Source organism: Astyanax mexicanus, chromosome 15 (assembly GCF_023375975.1).
Source record: "Astyanax mexicanus isolate ESR-SI-001 chromosome 15, AstMex3_surface, whole genome shotgun sequence".
Lineage (NCBI taxonomy): Eukaryota > Metazoa > Chordata > Actinopteri > Characiformes > Acestrorhamphidae > Astyanax > Astyanax mexicanus.
The window spans coordinates 26,502,226-26,522,062 of NC_064422.1; the positions used below are offsets into that span (position 1 = coordinate 26,502,226).

At 35.4% G+C, this 19,837-nt stretch overlaps 2 protein-coding genes across 2 annotated transcripts in view; one reads left to right on the plus strand and one right to left on the minus strand.

The window, feature by feature from the left end:
* Positions 1–5,145: 5,145 nt before the first annotated feature.
* On the plus strand, positions 5,146–17,097 carry LOC103022594 (kelch domain-containing protein 1). The gene is made up of 13 exons (XM_007234080.4): positions 5,146–5,406; positions 6,899–6,969; positions 7,405–7,522; positions 8,575–8,687; positions 9,469–9,553; positions 9,805–9,903; positions 10,029–10,103; positions 10,721–10,779; positions 13,576–13,688; positions 13,788–13,860; positions 13,973–14,057; positions 15,370–15,449; positions 16,656–17,097. Exons 1-13 carry the CDS (start codon positions 5,332–5,334, stop codon positions 16,804–16,806), a joined length of 1,197 nt encoding a protein of 398 aa, XP_007234142.3. The 5' UTR covers positions 5,146–5,331; the 3' UTR covers positions 16,807–17,097.
* Positions 17,098–18,058: 961 nt separating this feature from the next.
* LOC103022903 (LIM and SH3 domain protein 1) overlaps positions 18,059–19,837 on the minus strand; it is a 29,142-nt gene continuing 27,363 nt past the window's right edge. Inside the window, exon 7 of the mRNA XM_007234081.3 lies at positions 18,059–19,080. Within this exon, the coding sequence (XP_007234143.1) occupies positions 18,907–19,080 (174 nt within the window). The 3' untranslated portion in view covers positions 18,059–18,906. The remainder of the gene's footprint in view (positions 19,081–19,837) is intronic.

A 19,837-nucleotide genomic window follows, 5' to 3' on the forward strand; every position in this document is an offset into this window, starting at 1 on the left:
TCTCTTCCTCCCTCCCTCCCTCCCTCCCTCCCTCCCTCTCTCTCTCGCTCCCTTCCCCTTCTACCCCCCTCCTCCTCCTCTTCAGCACCCCTCCCCCTGCATCCCTCCTTCCTTCCCTCCTTTCCTCTGATGATACAGTACACACACTCCGCATTACCGGCTAGAGAGAGAGAGAGAGGGAGAGGGGGATCAGAAGGATAGTAAGAAGTCACATGATCAGAAGATAGTGAACACACAGTGGATCCTCCAGCAGCTGCCACGCCCATGCCTCCAATAGAAAGAGAGGGAGAGAGAGAGAGAGAGAGCTGTCGCCATTGACAACCACCACACTGATCCTACAGCTGACACCCAGCCATATGGTGCCTTCTGCTGATGCCTCATTGGGCAGCGTCTGCTTCCCTGATGGCAGGCCTGGGGAACGTGGGTAATGTAGTTTTTGGAATGTTCCTTAAATAAAGGAAAAAAGGTAGAATAAATAATTTACAAAATGCACGTATAGCCGAATACGTGTTTTCTGAAAATAGACACAAAGTACACTCACACATAAACACAGGCTGAGACACACACACACACACACACACACACACATATAAAAAAAAACATACACAGTAGAGATGGCACACCACAATATCTCAATATTGATTATCGATACTGATATTGAAATTGTGAGTACAGGCTGATAAATTTGCAATAATTTTGTCCAAATAGTGTATATATATATATATATATATATATATATATATATATATATATATATATATATATATATATATATTTGTGTATGTTTGTAACTAGAGTAACTGTCTGTTCTGTCCAGGAACTAGATACACTAGATATTGAAACATTGCTATATGGATTTGATTGCATTTTGCTTCAAAAGCGATAGTTATCCAATATTCATATGTATAATTCCCTTTAAACTACATGTCTTAAAAAAATGTCTTTATCACCCCTATCACCACCATAGCCACCATAGGACCTGAAAGTCTGAGTAATGTCGGCACATGATCACATTCATACTAGTTCATATACTGGCCGTTGTTTCAATTCGGGATAAGGTAAAGTTCCAACAGCAATCTAATGCAATTTTCTGATTCGTAATTAAGAGCATTTCACAATAAAGACAGTTTATTATGTAGTGTAGGATCTTGGCTATGTGTTTTTGGAGGCTAATTATGTTAATAATTTTCTTAGGGGAGAGGGAGAAAATCACAGACATAATCAATCTATATATAATAAAATTACAGAGGATTGTAAAAGAGAAAATTATCCCTGGACTCCATGTGCATTAAGTAAAAAATATAAAGTAAAAAAAAAAAAAAGGTATTATATCTGCAGTTGCATTTGACTGGATCAGATGTGGACGTTTTCCATAAAAGCTGCTGTTTTGCTGGCTTTTTCCAGGTAACAAAATGAAATCAATACACTCTCTTTTGAAAGTATTAGAAATATTATGCATTAGCACAATTATTATATTTGAGACAGTATAAGGATATCTACATCTCCCAACTGGGATCTTGGGTACACAATTAAACACCCAGGAAGGAATACACAGCAATGCTTACATTACACGCCACATAAATCCACCAATTCTGTCTTTTTTGCTCAGATAGCTCGGATTGGTCTATATTGACAGTTCAGACTCATAAATGTAAGTGATTTGTATCTGTCTGTACCTTAAACCAATCTGTCCATAAAATGCCATGCATGTTAATATAAAAACTGATATGGTTATGCATGTTGCCACTCCAAAGACAATATAAATGAAACCTATAAGACTTTGGCCTCCATCATTAAGACAAAATGATGCATTTAATCACATCGAGGAGCACATAATAGAATTACTCAAATCTTATTTGAAAAGATTGGGTTTAAAATGTATACACACCCTGTAGGAAATCAAGGCTGGGCTCTTCGAACTAAGATGATCCTTAGATGGTCGAGTGTGCTTCACACTGAGCACACTCTCTCTCTCTCTCTCTATTCATGTTAAGATGTTCTTAAGGCTAAGATGCTTTTGGGAAACTTGGCCCAGATGTTTTACATATTCGTTTTACATGAGTCTAGATTAGTACATGAGTCAAATCAGTCTGACAGTGAGACAAGAAAAGATAGTGTGAACTAGCCTAAACAGAACAAACAGTTTGTGCAGTTTTAAACTAGATTTGAAATAAAACTTAAAGATTAAATCAGATTATTTTCTCCCTATAAAATCTGCTCAGAGACACAGACATGCACACTCACTCATTCACTTGCACACAAACACAGACACACTGGCACACACACACACACACACACACACACACACACACACACACACACACACACACACACACACACACACTCAGGCGTTCAGGACATCCTCTGGCGTTTCCCTCGAACTGTATCGGGGGAAACTCCCAGCCCTCAACAACAGGAAACTCTCCCGATGTGGCCCTCAATGTTTCCCTCAACACACATATCTTTGAAAACTCACCACCTTAAACTGGCTGACCTGCAACCCTCATGTGAAACCTGAAAAATAAGAAGACATAGTTATTTTACTTGTTGTGAATAAAAACAAATTTACATAAGTGTTCCTGGTCTTGGTAAAAGCTAAATAAGCAGCTACTAGAGTAAAAACGACCGCAATATCCATTCCTGTACAAACTAAAAATAAAAGCCAAACGACTAGTGGACTTTAGCTTGTGAAATGGCGACATCTGCTGGTGGCTTGGGTACTAGCAGGCGTGACATTGTTGTTACAAAATATACAGCTCTGGAAAAAAAATAAGAGACTGCCTCACACTGGATCAGTTTCTCTGATTTTGCTATTTATAGTAATATGTTTGTGTAAAATGAACACTGCTGTTTTATTTTATAAAATACAGACAGCATTTCTCCCAAATTCCAAGTAAAAATATTGTCATTTAGAGCATTTATTTGCAGAAAATGAGAAATGACTGAAATAACCAAAAAGATACAGAGCTTTCAGACGTCAAATAATGCAAAGTAAAAAAAAGTTTTAAGAGTTCAGAAATCAATATTTGGTGGAATAACCCTGGTTTTTAATCACAGTTTTCATGCATCTTGGTATGTTCTCCTCCAAAAGTCTTACACACGGCTTTTGGATAACTTTATGATAACTTTATGCCTGGTGCAAAAATTCAAGCAAATCAGCTTGGTTTGATGGATTGTGATCATTCATCTTACTCTTAATTGTATTCCAGAGGATTTCAGTTTGGCAAAATCAAAGAAACTTATTATTTTTAAGTAGACTCTTATTTTCAGCATTTTTGATTCTCTCTATTCTAGCTCTCTATTTGTTCCAGCTAGTGCTGCAACTCTTTAACACAGGCCAGATCTGGATCTAGACTATTAGATCTAGCATAACTGCCTAAAACTTCTATACAGATGAAGTATAATAAAGGATATATTTTAATGCAAGTGTGTGATTTCACGATAACCTGCTCATGTGGGACCTACATGGGCAGCCTAACAGAGAACCATAAAGTTTTTTCCACTGGTTTTATGTTGGCCGTATATATATGGATATTAGTGATGGGATTAGTAAGTGTACTATGCACATTATGAGGCCCTTGTGGGATTAAGGTGGGCTGTCATTAATGAGCTCATTTGGGAAGCCCAACTTGGATTTATAACAACATACATATTTACTCAGAGACCATGTCCACCTCAAACCCACCTAGCCCACATTCCATGTTGGCTCGGTTGTGTACTTTGTCCACCATTGTGAAATAGTAGTACCTTGTAATTCTAATAACTTTAACTCTCCATGTGTTTGTACTAAAGACTCAAATTATTTCATAGCAGCCAATGCTGCACTTCTTTGCACTACTTTACCATGGCTTGAACCTTTATTGTTGTTACACACCTCATCTAAAACCAAACACTGTCAATATTTAAAGCTTGTAGATTGTATTTCTTCCGATCTTTAGCTTGGCTCTGACTTGTACTTGTCTGCTAGCTAACTGGCTACATAGCTAGTTACATGTTTAGACATTTCTTGACATGCTATCATACTGTTTTAAGTGAATGGGACAACCAATAACACAATAACAATATTTTTAAGCAATAAAATAAACCTGTGTGGATTTGGATTTAGAATATCTATATCTCTGGGGAAAATATGAGACCACTTAAAAATGACGACTTTCTTTGATTTTACCAAATTAAAAACCTCTGGAATATAATCAAGAGGAAGATGGATAATCAGCCAAGCAGAACTGCTTAATTTATTGCACCAGGAGTGGCATAAGTTTATCCAAAAGCACTGTGTAAGACTGGTGGAGAAGAACATATTAAGATGCATGAAAACTGTGATTAAAAACCAGTGTTATTGCTCCAAATATTGATTTTTGATCTTTTAAGACTTTATGAATATGAACTTGTTTTCTCTGCATTATTTGAGGCATTGAAGCTGTTCATTTTACTCAAAAATATGCCTATAAATAGCAAAATCAGAAAGACTAAAGTGGTCTCTTCATATATAATCTGTATATTTTGTTTGGCTTGGGGAACTATTTTAAAAATAAGTGTTGTTGAATATGCCTGAAATGTGTATTCATTTATATTCATTTATGTAGAATTGCTAAATTAAACCCTGTGGAAAAAAAAGTTCTATTTAATTGACTTAATATGCAGGTGTACATTTAGGTATGTAGATTAGCTTATTACTTTGGGGAAAATGTGGACAATACTTATAGACACTTGCTTTTGAAAACCTTCGAAAACAAGTGTTACTAAATGTTACTTTTATTATATAAATATTTACATTTACTTACAGTATGTGGCTATTTTGAAACCTCTGGAAAACCAGTGTTATTGAGAGTTTTTTTTAGCTAGCTTGGCTCTGACCTATGTTTTTATGTAACTACATAGTTATGGTTGTATGTGCTAGTTAGCTAACGTTACATGTTTAGTTACATATTTCCTGTCAGGCTGCTGCTGTCATCCTTTTTTTGAAGCAAATGATACAAAAAGAGCTTTCAGTAACAGTTTAAATAAACTATTAAATGCGTTGGCACCTTTTCAGATAAAATAACCCCGTGTGGATTTGGATTTAGGCTATTTACATTCCTCACGAGGACAAAGGTTGAGAAAAATCCTCATTAAAGCGCACGTTTCAGCATATTAGCCTGCCCTCTCTCTGCACTCGCTCTCAGTCCCAGCTGAGTCTGTCCCTCAGAGTTTCCTGTTAGCATACCCATCCTCACACTGTAAACACTCTCGGCTAATTCCTGTTCCTGCCCCGCCGCCTCTTCACCCAGCGACGCCGCCGAGCCGCATCACTGACCGGCAGCAGCAGCGCTGAGGACCGCGGCCGGGCTGATGGAGGTTCCGGCTCGGAGTGACCACACGGCGGTCCTGTCTGGAGACGTGCTGTATGTGTGGGGAGGCTGCCAGGTAAGACTCGCATCACTGCAGTCAAGTTTTTTTCCTTTGGGAACCACTGTGCTGTGGTGAATTTACCTGATATGTGCCCTGTCATACAGCTATGTAGACTTTTTTTATTTAGACTTTTTACGTATATTTTTATAATTTTTTTTATAAATAAGTGATACTAAATTGACTTTATATGAATGTGTACATTCACTTATGCACCCTTGCTTTGGTGAACACTTGCTTTGAAATATAAGTGCTGTTATATTGACTTGATATTTGTAACTACGTTCATTTATGTACACTTGCTTTGAGAAAACTTTGTAAACTAGTGTTACTGACATTTAATATATGAATATGTGGACTGGAAAACAGCTGTTACTGAATTTACTTAATATACAGCTCTGGAAAAAAAATTAAGAGATCAATTCAGTTTCTGAATCAGTTTCTCTGATTTTGCTATTTATAGGACTTTGTTTAGGTAAAATTAACATTGTTTTTTTATTCTATAAACTATGGACAACATTTCTCCCAAATTCCAAATAAAAATATTGTCATTTAGAACATTTATGTGCAGAAAATGAAAAATGAGCTGAAATAACAAAAAAAGATGCAGAGCATTTAGACCTCAAATTTTGGAAAGAAAACAAGTTCATATTCATACAGTTTTATAAGTTCAAAAATCAATATTTGGTGGAATAACCCTGTTTTTTAATCACAGTTTTTAGGCATCTCGGCATGTTCTCCTCCACCAGTCTTACACACTGCTTTTGGATAAGCCACTCTTGGTGCAAAAATATAAGCAGTTCAGCTTGGTTTGATGGCTTGTGATCATCCATCATCCAGAGCTATAAATATGTACATTCACTTACAGTATGCACACTTGCAGAACCTACTGGAAAACAAGTGTTATTGAATTTACTTGATATAAATGTGTACATTTACTTATCCACAGTTGCTGAACCCTAAGCAAATAACACTCTTTTAGGGATGCATGAATACCGATACCTAGTGCACATTTTTGTGCTTACGTCATCACCCAAGTCTGAATTATTCATAATGCTCCTGACTGCTTCATTCTACATAAATATTGGTATCGATGAGTACAAAAATACATGTACTCGGTAGGAAAAAATGGTAGTGATGCAACCCTAAAAGAGTGTTATTGAATTGACTTGATATAAACTGTATATTTTCATATGCACACTTGCTGAACCCTTACTAAAAGAGTGTTATCGAACTGACTTAATATGAATGCGTACATTCAGGTTAGTTCAGTGGTGTCACTAATGTAGCAAATCTGGCCTGTCTGGTTTTATACCAATCCAACCAAACTTATCTCTACCGTACTTCTGTTTAGTGATCTTAAAAATAACTTCCATGTCAACACAATGCAATTCAGTGCAATCCACATCAATTCAGTGCAAAGCTTTGTTGCTTTTGTTTGCTTTGTTTTCACAAACCAGGCTATTGTGAACTCACAGTACTAGTTTGCCTCGCCTCTGCTCTTTTTCAGTATGTGGATGGAGAAGATGTCGCTTTTCCCAGTGATGAGATCTGGCTCTATGATATGGAAAGTGGAAAGTGGTGAGGCAAAAAACACACCTTTCTGGTTTTTCTCTGGGGGCTGAATTCCAGTCTTATTACTTGGGTTGAACCACTGGTATTGCTGAGGCTCATGTAACACGTTGACACTAAATACACACACACATTCACATACACAGGTCTGTTTAATAAGTGTGCAATTTACAAAAATAACCTTGGCCTGTATTCTACAGATCCAGATCCTAGGCACATTGGGATAATAAATTCTTTTGAAAAGTCTTTTATTGAATGTTTTAACAGCCTCTTGGCCTGGTGCATAGTTTTATTCTGTTGCATGCTGTCATAACAAAGTGTACTGGATCTCGGTGAGCTTCAGTTTGTGCCATTAGTGGCAACAACACAAGCAACCATTTCTCCCCTTAGGTTTTACTTCTCTTTGTGTATTTGTGTGTTTGCGCATGTGTGTGTGTGCGTCAGGTCTCGTAGGGAAATGGGCGGGGAGGTTCCTCCTCTGCTCTCTCAGGCATGTGGCTCATTTCTCCAGGGTATACTGTATGTTTTCGGGGGCTGTGACAGCAATGGCCACACCAACCAGGTGAGCTATCTTTGGCAGGTATGCATGGAATGAAAATCACATACAGCGATTTGCAGTGAAGCCAGTACGCACACACACACACCACGGGTTGTTGCATGTTCATGTAACAGTGTCTAGTCTGTCAAAAAAATATATACAACATTTTTTTTTATCCTTTTTTACTTTTTTCCAGCACTTATGTGGCTTTAAACATGAAACTTCACTTGGTATCAGTGATCTTGATCCTTTTTTGATTGCATACCAGCATTCACTGTACCCACCATCTAGCAGAGCAGCTGGGACAAACATGCCTTTATAAAAGAAGCAGTCTGACATGTTTGTCGAGGCCTGTTCTCTTAAAGATAAAACTAAAAAACAATGCAACTATTCCATGTGGCCTGTTTTGAGCTTTGCACAGATTTTAGTTTAAAAAATTTCTCAAACCTAGTCTCCAAATGCAGACAGAACACCATATAGCATTTCTATATCTACATATTGCTGCTGTAGTATGCTTCACAACATATTAATGCCCACAGTTGTGTCGCCCTTGATGCAGCATGATTAAAGATCAGCCTGCCTTATTTTCTACCCAAATTATTTACATTCATTACATCTCATGATTCATCTAACCAAAAGCAGACGCTCACCTGGAACAGCAGGGGTTGGTCAGAACACAGATCACAGCACAGCTATAATTTGTTACAGGCTCATTTGCTTGCTGCAGACATCCACAATATCTCTATTGCAAAAGCCAGTATCACTATTAACGATTACCAAACCATAACTGGTGCAGCCCTGCCTCTAAGACATGATGCGGCGTGAGAAAAAATGCAATGTTATGAAAGAATGAAAGTATGTAGTCATACCTCTTCCATTATAGAAACACACAAAAGCCACTGTAAACACATACTAACCACATTCAGTGTGTGTACTCAGTTTTGCAGAAGTTGAGCTGTGTAAAATCTTGACAAAAACCTGTAGAGGCCTATAGGCCTACAGTAATGTGATGCAGGCAGGTTGTGCGGTTTGTGCTTTTGTTTTTAACATGGTTTAATTCTCTGTTGTTTCGATAGATGTACTGTGTAGACTTGCAGGATGGAAAATACACCTGGAGGAAAATAAAAAGCTGTGTTGGAGCACCTCCCTCCCCCAGAGACAGGCACTCCTGCTGGGTCTTCAAGGACAGGTATTAGAAAGACTCTATCCAATTCCTTGATATTTTTCTACTATATAACAAATTGAACAATATATTTTATTTGAAAGTTATTAACAATATACTGTGATTTATTTATTTTTATTATGCTGCATTTATTTGCAGAAAATGAGAAATGGCTGAAATAACAAAACAGATGCAGAGCTTTCAGACCTCAAATAATGCAAAGAAAACAAGTTCATATTCATAAAGTTCAGAAATCAATATTTGGTGGAATAACCCTGTTTTTTAATCACATGTTCTCCTCCACCAGTCTTACACACTGCTTTTGCATAACTTTATGCCACTCCTGGTGCAAAAATTCAAGCAGTTCAGCTTGGTTTGATGGCTTCATAATAATTCATCTTCCTCTTGATTATATTCCAGAGGTTTTCAATTTGGTAAAATCAAAGAAAAAAAGTCAACATTCTGTGTAGTCCAAGTAGTGCTTCTGTCCTCTGTTCTCTTGTTTTCTTTTCTTCCCTATGTGCTATGTTTGCTGTGTTCACTTCATGTTCCTTGTCAGCAGTTTGTTCTCATGTCAGGTTTGTTTGGTTTTAGATCCTAGTTTTTTTGTTTCTTGTTTTTTTGGTTTTATTTTATCTTTGTTCTGGTCTGTGTAATTTAGTTATTCCTAGTTATTAGTTACTTTGTTCTATCCCTACCTGTGATTTCTTTCTGTTTTGTTTGGGTTTAAGTCCATCTGCCTCATTCTAACATTAGTTTTAGTCTTGTAAGAAAATACAGATTGTAAAAGATGTGTTTTATTTTTCAGGCTCATCTACTTTGGAGGATATAGCTGCAAATCAGTGCGAGAGGTCAGCAACTTCAAGAGTTTCACTGTAGATGAGACATCATGGGTAAGGAAGGCTGCTAGCAGATCTGATTGAGCATACGGATATAAATGTGAATGGTTTATTAAAAAATACATTTAAAGAAATAACAACAGCTTTGACTTTTGTGAATCCTAAATGTTCACTTTAATTGTGTTGTCATACTTTATTATTTGAAAAGGTTGTACACAGTTTTTATTATAGTTCCGAAATCAAATTTCTTTTTTTGTACGTCTTTTTTAAAGTTTGTAGTTTGTAAGTCATGTTGTTCTCTGTAGGCGATGATTGGTAGTGAGTTTTTCCGCTTCTGGGGTTGGAATAATGAAGTTCACATGTTTGAACCCGGCTCTGCCACCTGGACTGAACCACACACCCAGGTAAGTCACACATGCTGTCAAATACAATATAAAAGAACAGATTAATAGAATAACTATATTGGATATTATAAGCAGACTGGGGTGTGTTTTTTTCTCTCATGCTATTACTGTTGTCTTTATGGCAGGGTCAGCCTCCTGAGCCAAGATGTTCCCATGCTAATGCCACCCTGGGCACCAAGGGCTACGTCTGTGGGGGACTGGTGAGTTACTGCTGTAAAAAAACAAACAAAAAAAACAAAGAACAAAAAATTCTACAGCACTACAGTTTTGGTCAAAAAAATTGTTCTAATTAAAATCTGGTATCTGAGGAACAGATGATAAATTATGTTGTAATAAAAGGAGATATCCCTGGTTCAGCAGTTATTCATCCAGTTGAAATAGAATTTCTGCTATTTATGGTGTCAAAATGGGGTCAAATATTTTGAGAACCAAATGTATAATTCATAACCAAGAAATTTAAATTTGAAAATGAGGACTATTATTATAATATCAAGAATTTTAAAATCATGTTTGTTCCGTTTTGTTTTACCTTCATAAGAAATCTGTTTGCACGTTCAGTCTTTATTTTTTTATTTATTAAATTATTTAATTTAATTAAATTTAATTAATAGCTATTCGCCTGAATAAAAAAATCATGGTGTGATTATCAGTTTTATTTTTTTTTATTTATTCCAAGTTTAACCATAACCTGTACCATCTACACTTATGTTAGTAGTTGCATGCCACATAGTTTGCATTGGATGTTTAATTACGGTCGACAAAGCCCGTCCATACATTTCGCCATGAGAAATATTTACATAAACTCTTCTCATTACAGGAAACAGAGACCATAGACATTCACTGTTTAGACCTGCTCACATGGACTTGGAGCCAAATGTGAGTAACGCCCCTGCCTTTTCCTGAGATGGCATAATCAGCATGCTTGCAGTATAGACAGGGTTTTGTTATGTCTAGACTAGGCTGTAGCTGATGAAAGATTAGAGACATACATCAACATTATGGAGACAAGTGTTTAACTAAAACCAGTGATAAATTTGACATAGCACTGCTACCATAGAGAAATATGTATGTGCTGTATGTGTGGTGCAGAATGCTGAACAGTATAACAGTCTTTATATTGTGAATCCCAGTCCTGGATATTATCTGACAATCTGATTACATCCTTTACATTAAAAATAAGTATGAACTCCTGAAATGAAAATAAAGCAGTAAAATACAGTTGTGTTACTGTAGAGTTGCAGAGCTGCTGGTTATGCAGCAGTAGGATTGTGCATGTTTGCAAATATGGAAGCCACAGTTACTATTTGCATACTGCCTTGTCTTGTACAGCCTAACGTGAAAGTTTCAGTTAATGATTCACATGTGAATACACTGTCAATACACTGCTCATAAAGTTGACACACACAAGATAATAAAACTGGTGTCAAATCACAAAACAAATTATAAAAAAAAGAACAGTAGCTATATTGTAGCGGTGGGCATTATAACATTTTTTTCATCCTATTGTGATATTTTTTTATATAATTCTACACAATCTACTTTTTAAGTTGATATGTAATAACAATAATGCAAGTATATTGGAAAAAAAAAAAATTGTGATAAAACATTTTTACCATAGTACCATAATACTATTAAGGATTTAAATATTACATGACTTGGCTTAAATAGTACAGGTTTTACCAATAACATATTAGTTACAAAAGAAATTAGTAGAAATTTAAAATCAATTATATAAATTACATATTTGTATTGAGATGAACAGGTAATTAACATACATGTGTTGTATAATTTGTTATTTTTATTATTTGCTACATTCTCCCCAATTTCCTGCATTAGCTTAATATGCTTAATGCTTTTAGGTTAATAGCATAAAAAGCAAATATAATACATATATTAAAAAATAAATAAAACATGGACGATATTGCTTTAGCTGCTTCCTAAGTGTGATTAAAATAACTTTGGAGCTTATATCACTTAGTCTAAGGTCATATTATTTCCCATTTTTTCCAAAGTGGGATAACACTGGGCCCAAATATATGTTTTATTTGATCCTGTAAGCAAATGCTTAGTCTACAATTATGATGATTTGTTTATGTGTAAATATTTATCATATTTAATGTATGTTGATTAGTATAATATTAAATATTTTCTAATATTCTTCTTGTGATAAATCTTTAAATGCAAAGATAGGGCACATCATCAGTTTTTTTAAGTTATTTTCTAATATTCTATATAATAGATATTGGATATTTGGATATTTGGTCATATAACTTATTATTATGGTCTGCTAAGCAAAGATAAATCATAAGAATAGTACTGCAAATTAACTGTAGCATGCAGTAGAAGCTTTGTGAAAATATTTATAAATAGCAAAATGATGTTATTGGATTAAAAACAGATTTTCTAATATCAACACAGCACTTGTTTTGTTGGAAAATCTATTTGCTTTAAGTGCATTTAGTCACATTAAAAGACAGCAGTAGGTTGCAGTGTGTCGTGACACTGGTTATCGAGTGATGGCTCTGTTGAACATTGATCTAGATCTCTGGATTGTCTGGATAATAAGTTATTGTGGTCTCAATTTTTGTCTGAATTGAAGGACTTTGATCTCTATCCGATTGTACTGGTTATATAACTTGCACTAATTGTGCTCTACCCTAGTTATAAAAAAAACGCAAATTTCAGATTAGATGTCTAATATTGGTTAATAAATATATAAACCAAGCCTAACCATTAGTTTTCTTAAAATACTGAAGGTACAAAGGTTATTCTGCACAGATACTCATACACTCTCATTTTAACAGGCAAATACATATAATATAAATTGAGATATATTAGGTGCATATATTAATATGAATGATAAAGTCTTGTCACAAAGTACAGTATATACAATATACAGCTCTGGGAAGAAATATGAGACCACTTAAAAATTAGGAGTTTCTTTGATTTTGGATGATCACAAGGCATCAAACCAAGCTGAACTGCTTGAAGTTGTGCACCAGGAGTTGCATAAAGGTATCCAAAAGCAGTGTGTAAGACTGGTGGATGAGAACATGCCAAGATATGTGAAAACTGTGAATAAAAACCAGGGTTATTCCACCAAATGTTGATTTCTAAACTCTTAAAACTTTGTGAAGTGCTCTCTTATTTTTTGCAAGAGCTGTATATTCCCTTCTAGACAAATACAAAAGCCAGTTCCAGGTTTATGAAGTGTATTATGACTTGATTATAAGTATTTATTTACTAAGCTTTTAGTAGGTGTGATTATACAGTCTATATTATACATTTAAAATTGATACAATGTATGGAAAGTCATTGAAAATACATTGATGTAGCTTTGATCTATCTCTATTTATTAAGCATTTTTCATGTATAAATATAAATAATGTTGTTTGGGGTCATATATGCTTATGTGATTTTACTAGCCTATTTACGGTACTCTAAATTGTATGTACAGTTTTTTTTATGGAGGGATTGTGAAATATGCCCCTTTCCATGTTCTGCAATCTAATTTTACCTCTCATTCATTGCAAGATAAATACAATTTTACATTCTAGAGATGTGTAAATGCTGTAAGATTATTTTTAATACTGGTACCACTGTAAATTATTTTAAAAACTACCATGAACCTACTATACAGGTGTGTTTCTGTGTTTGTGTGTGTGGTTTTAGGGAGCCTGTGGCCACTCCCGTGCCCAAGGGCCGCATTCTACACACCCTCACACCCACCTCACACAACACGCTGTTCCTATTTGGAGGCCTCAGCACCTCTGGACAGGTTCTCAGTGAGTACAAAGCCCCTAGGCTTTACTGGACACATATATATATATGTTGTATATATGTGGCCATAACACCTTAATGCTGTTAAAATCACCCCTGTTCAGATGATGGCTGGGAGTTTGACACTACAGCGAGAGAATGGAGAGAGAGGGAGCATCCTCACAAAGACAAGCCCAGGTAGGTTTAATACAATACAGGTGGATATTTGGTGACCTTAGCAAGGTGCTTTATGGAGAATTATTAGAAAATTATTGTTCTAATTTTTTTGAATGACTGTGTTCACTATTAGATTGAGGCACTCCGCTGTACAGGGGAAGGATAATGATGTGGTGGTTTTTGGAGGAAGTCATGACTATGTCCTGATGATGGATTCGGTATGTATTATTTCCAGTGAAACAAAAAAGAAAGGCTGGTAAACAAGAAACCTTTGGAAACAGCAAGATGATTCATACACACTTTTAGCAATAGCACATCTTAAATTGCATATTATGATAAAAAAAAAAAAAACATTATCAGCTATGAACTAGGGGTGTGTGTACCTGCCAAAAATTTTTACATGATAAAATAAAAATCCATATCGTGATCATAGCGAGATTCTTGTAAGCAGGTTGTTTTGTATTTGTGTTCCTATTTACTGTATTTTGCTACATTATTATTGTATATAAAATCTTAAGTTATTATTCATGAAATAGACAAACATTTAACATTTATAGAACATTTATAGATTTACAGATAGAGCATTTATTTGCAGAAAATGAGTAATGGCTGGAATAAAAAAAAAGATGCAGAGCTTTAAGAACTCAAGTAATAAATTCACATTAATAATGATTTAAGAGTTCAGAAATTAATATTTGGTGGAATAACCCTGGTTTTTAGTCACAGTTTTCATGCATTTTGGCATGTTCTCCTCCACCAGTCTTACACATTGCTTTTGGATAACTTTACGCCACTCCTGCAAATAATCGCAAATAATATTGTTTTTGCCAAAGTTGTATTGAGTGCAAACCTATTGTTACAGGACATAAATTGAATGTAAATGTAAATTTCTGAGATCTCATGATTTCTAGGGTTAATTACTGTTAGATCTGAAAAGGAGTGAAATATGTTGTTCCATGTTGTGAAAGACAGCTTTAGAGTGGGGAATGTTAAGTATGTCAAAAACAGGATTTAGGCTCTAAGCCATAGAGCAGGGAAACATAATTAGATAGTAGCCCAAAGCATTGTTGGAGATGAAAGCTGTAATGTCTATATTGCAGGGAAGAGGAGAACAAATACTAGTATTATTCTACAAAACCAAAGAAAAGCATGTGATTCTCACACCTGTAAAACAACACAATTCACAATATGTTATGTTTTCACTGTAAACTTTTACATAAACTTCCACTACCGACTATAAATTGTGATTGTGTTGATGATTATGTTCTATAAATAATGGGTTGTGAATAATGTCCATTATTGGTGTCTTAAGGACACCAGAGGGCATGCTAAACACAAGAACTGGAACTGGATTATGATTAAAATAGATCTGTAGACAGATCTCTAATCTGCGATAAAGTTGCAATTAGTGATAATTTCTGATCTGCATTAACAAATAAATACAATTTTATCACTACTTTATTCACTAACATCATACATTGCGTTCAGCTTTTTTTTGTTTTTTTGATTTTCACTGATTTCTTCATTTAGGTCACGGTGCTCAGGTGTCCATCTCAGACCCACTGCAGAGATGTTCTGGTGTTTCAGACTCAGCCCCTCTCCCTCTCCAGGTAAATGCTACCAGAGAGTTCAGTGGCAGCAAGGCTAGATTATATTTCACTGGCATAACTTCTGCTGTCATTTTGTTTTCAACATGTACTTTCTATGATGAATCTAGCCAGCTTACTGTGCAAGACCTTCCTTTGCTTTCAAAACAACCTCAATTTGTCACAGTAAGGATTTCACAAGATGTTAAAAACATTCCTTTGGCCCATGTTTAAATGGTTGCTTCACACAGTTTCTGAAGATATTTTCTAAAAAGCATTTAAATGCTACAGATCTCCTGTTCTTCCACATCCAAAAAGTTTTTGCAGATGGTAGACTGTACAGCTCTGGAAAAAAATAAGAGACCACTTCAATTTAAAATGAGTTTCTCTGATTTTGCTATTTATAGGTATATGTTTGAGTAAAATGAACATTGTTCTTTTATTCTTTTAACTACGGACAACATTTCTTTTAAATTCCAAATAAGAATATTGTCATTTAGAGCATTTATTTGCAGAAAGTGAGAAATGGCTGAAATAACAAAAAGGATGCAGAGCTTTCAGACCTCAAATTATGCAAAGAAAACACGTTCATATTCATAAAGTTTTAAAAGTTCAGAAATCAATATTTGGTGGAATAATCCTCTTTTTATTCAGTTTTTTTCATTCCTGCATCTTGGCATGTTCTCCTCCACCAGTCTTACACACTGCTTTTGGATAACTTTATTCCACTCCTGGTGCACTAATTCAAGCAGTTCAGCTTGGTTTGATGGCTTGTGATCATCCATTATCCTCTTGATTATATTTCAGAGGTTATCAATGTGGTAAAATAAAAAAACTCATCATTTTTAAGTGCTGAATTTAAATGTATTTTTATATTCATAGCTGTAGATGGTAGTCCATAGATTGGATTCAAAGATGGGGACTGGAAAGAACACTAAAGAACACTGAACTCACAAAGTGCTGGAAGTAGCTATTAGTGTAGTGTTTCTCAAACCTAGTCCTGGAGGCCCCAGGCTTTGCACATTTTAGAGCAGAAATAATAATATGCTGTTTACATAACTAATAATCAGATAACTGCCTTACTTAGATTAAAATCACATGTAAACACCCACTGTAGCTTTTCTGTTAGTTCAGTCCTGTCTGGCCATTCAACTTTGACCTTTTTTCTTAACAAGGGATGTGTTTCTATACAGGTATGTCTGTCCGATGAATTTGTTTTGCTTTTTATAGATTATGTGAGGACTGCGTAGGAAAACATGCTTCAACTCTGCAGGAACAAGCATCATGTTTACCACCCAGAGTACAGGAAACTCTTCATAAGAGGATGTCTTACTTCAGAACACTAACAGAACTGCAGGAGCGTGCCACTTTAACACACTGACTTTACAGCCTCATTATAATGCCTTGGTTTGGTCTGCTGCTCTGAGGGCATGTCCATTTAAACAGGAGTGCTGGAATGTATATGATCTGTTTTGGAATTTAAAGGCACCAATAGAATAATAGTGGGCCAGTTCCAATATCCAATATTTTTGCATACTTTTCTGCCAATACTTAAAAATGTATAAAATAGACTTGGGGTTGACTACATCTACCTGGAGTCTAACATGTAGTGTTTGTTAGGGGTAAATATGATTAAATATTGCTTTAAGAATAATAATAATAATAATAATAATAATATAATATAATAATAATATAATATATTTATATATATATATACTTGTAATTATATATTTGTAATCATATATTTGTAATTAAAATATTTGCTAATATTTGATTTACATGTTATTGTACGATTATTGTTTCTTGGTATAACATTGAGACTTCTGTATAATGATGTACATACAATGATAGTATCAGTCTGTTTGCTTCATTCAAATGTTTGAGTAAAATGAACATAAAATAAAATTGTTTTGTTAAAATAAAAACAAATTTTGTCATTTAGAGCATTTATTTGCAGAAAATGGGAAATGGCTGCAATAAAAAAGATGCAGAGCTTTCAGACCTCAAATAATGCAAAAAAAAAAGGTAATATTCATAAAGTTTTAAGAAAGAGTTCAGAAATTAATATCTGATGGAATAACCCTGGTTTTAATCACAGTTTTTGTGCATCTTGGCATGTTTTTGGATAACTTTATGCCACCCCTCTGGCAAACATTCAAGCAGTTCAGTTTGGTTTAATGGCTTGTGATTATCCATCTTCCTTTTGATTATATCCCAGAGTTTTTCAGAGGCTTAATCTTAACAAATTAACATCTAAACATTTTTTTTACCTGATTAAAGTTTTATAACTTCAATGTCAGACAGAAGTATTACAAAAAGTAAATGTTTAAACTGAGTTTCTTCCATTCTCATTACTGTGCTGAGATTGGTGCAAATTGGATTCTGGGACATTTGGATATTCCAAGTTCACTCACTGTCTAATGGAAGTAGATCCTAGACAAGGAAAATTAGTTTGTCACTGATATCTATGATGATAAGTGGATGTCATACTGCACTCAGCCAGCAGAGGCACTAGACCTGTGGTGGCTACAGCTTTGAGAAATGTTGCACTGACCAATAACTATAAGAAAACATAGACATCACAGAAGTTATCACAGAAATAATAATAATAGAATACGAGGAAAACAAACTGGTTCTGTGCTTTGATAATCAGTTTATTATTTAATATAATCATGGATTGGAATGCTTCCTTACAAAATAATGGAATGATAAGTCACTGATTACACTTATATACTCAGAATTCTATAAAACCTTTTCTTTTTAAATTCAGGATGACATTTTCAGTAGATTACTGTACCATAACTGTTTTTCATATAAAACCCTTAGTTTTTTTTTGGTATTTTTTTCCCTCAAAGTGCATAAAAGGAATTCTAAAGGGCTTTCCCTACCCGTCTGCAGTGCTTGCCATAAACAAGCTTGTGATTAAGACTTTGCCAATTAAGACATTGGTTAAGCGACAAGTGCTGGCCGCTCATCATCTGGACATTTAGATAAGCGACTGCCTGAAACTGCACTTACCATGCTTTACACTGCAGCCCTAACTTTCCTACAGTCATACCAACCCAAAACTCATCGCACTTCAATGTTTTCTGCTGCAACAGAGGTTTGTTTCCACGTACGTAGAACAAACTGAGCCATACTTTTCAACACAAGGGCAAAGCAATGCACAAACCCAACAAGCACCAACTGCATAGGAAAAGGGAGAGTAAAAGAAATAAAAGAGAAAAAATATAAACGTTCGCTCAGCTGACAGGAGCAGCTTTTCCTCTAGGAAAAGCGTATTAGCACTGTTTCTAGCTAGCTAAAGCTTAGACGCCTGATCAAGTTTCTCTCATTTAATTAAGACCAAGTTAAACAAATAGTGAAATGAACTGGGGGGAAAAATAATCTTAAGTGGAGATGGCAACCAGGCTGTTCCTCTGTGTATCCCTCCCTCCTGTATCCTTCTCCTCTTCACTCTCTGCAATTCTACCTTTCTTGTTCATATAGCCTCCACATAGTTGGAGGGAAGCATGCCCTGCTTGCCAGTGCGCTCCACGCGGCCAAACATCCAGCCCTCGTCTATCTGCTGCACATCCAGGATCACATCTCCATCAGCGAACGACACCTCATCCTCATCAGCTGCAGCGTAGTCATAGATGGCTTTGTAGCGTTTCTGAAAAACACAAACATACACATCCGTTAACATTTCTGTTAATGTGAGGGAAATAATCAATAACAGTCAGTCTAGACATGTTTTAAGCCATATGTTTTAGCACTAGACAAGATTTACATTTACACTTTAACATTAGATAAATGCTCTTACAATAAGTGTCTTCCATTTGAATCACTATAAACAGGTAGGTGAATGTGGTGTTAGGAGTCATTCCCAGACTGCCTCACCCCTCCATTTTCACCAAAGAAACCTATGAATGTAGTATTTCCTTTGTTAAAAATTATAATAACCATTGCATTGGCTTAGTTCAAAGTTAAACAAGGATAAATTAGCTCAAACTTCTTGTTCTACCTTAAATGGTGCAGCACTTACATTCTGTCACCTAAGGGTTTTGGATGATTTAGGGTGGAACAGGAAATTTAAATAAATGTTACAGAAAAGCTGACTTAATCTCCCCATCATAGAGGAATTAGGGCTGGATGATAATAAATAAAATGCCATTAGGCACTGTGATTCTGTGATGGAATAGGCAGTGTTGTTATCCACTCTGCTTTCCCATGTTTCCCAGAACTTGTTCATTTTTTTTTCTCATTCCAACATACAACACAATAAGTGTATTAAAAGACCTTCACTATGAACAGGTTTTACACACATGGTTACTGGATGTACTATTCAACACCCACTACTATATGCAAATCATGTCTGTACAATGCAAATCCCATCTGTAAACCCCTTGTTGGTTTTAAATATGAGGCCT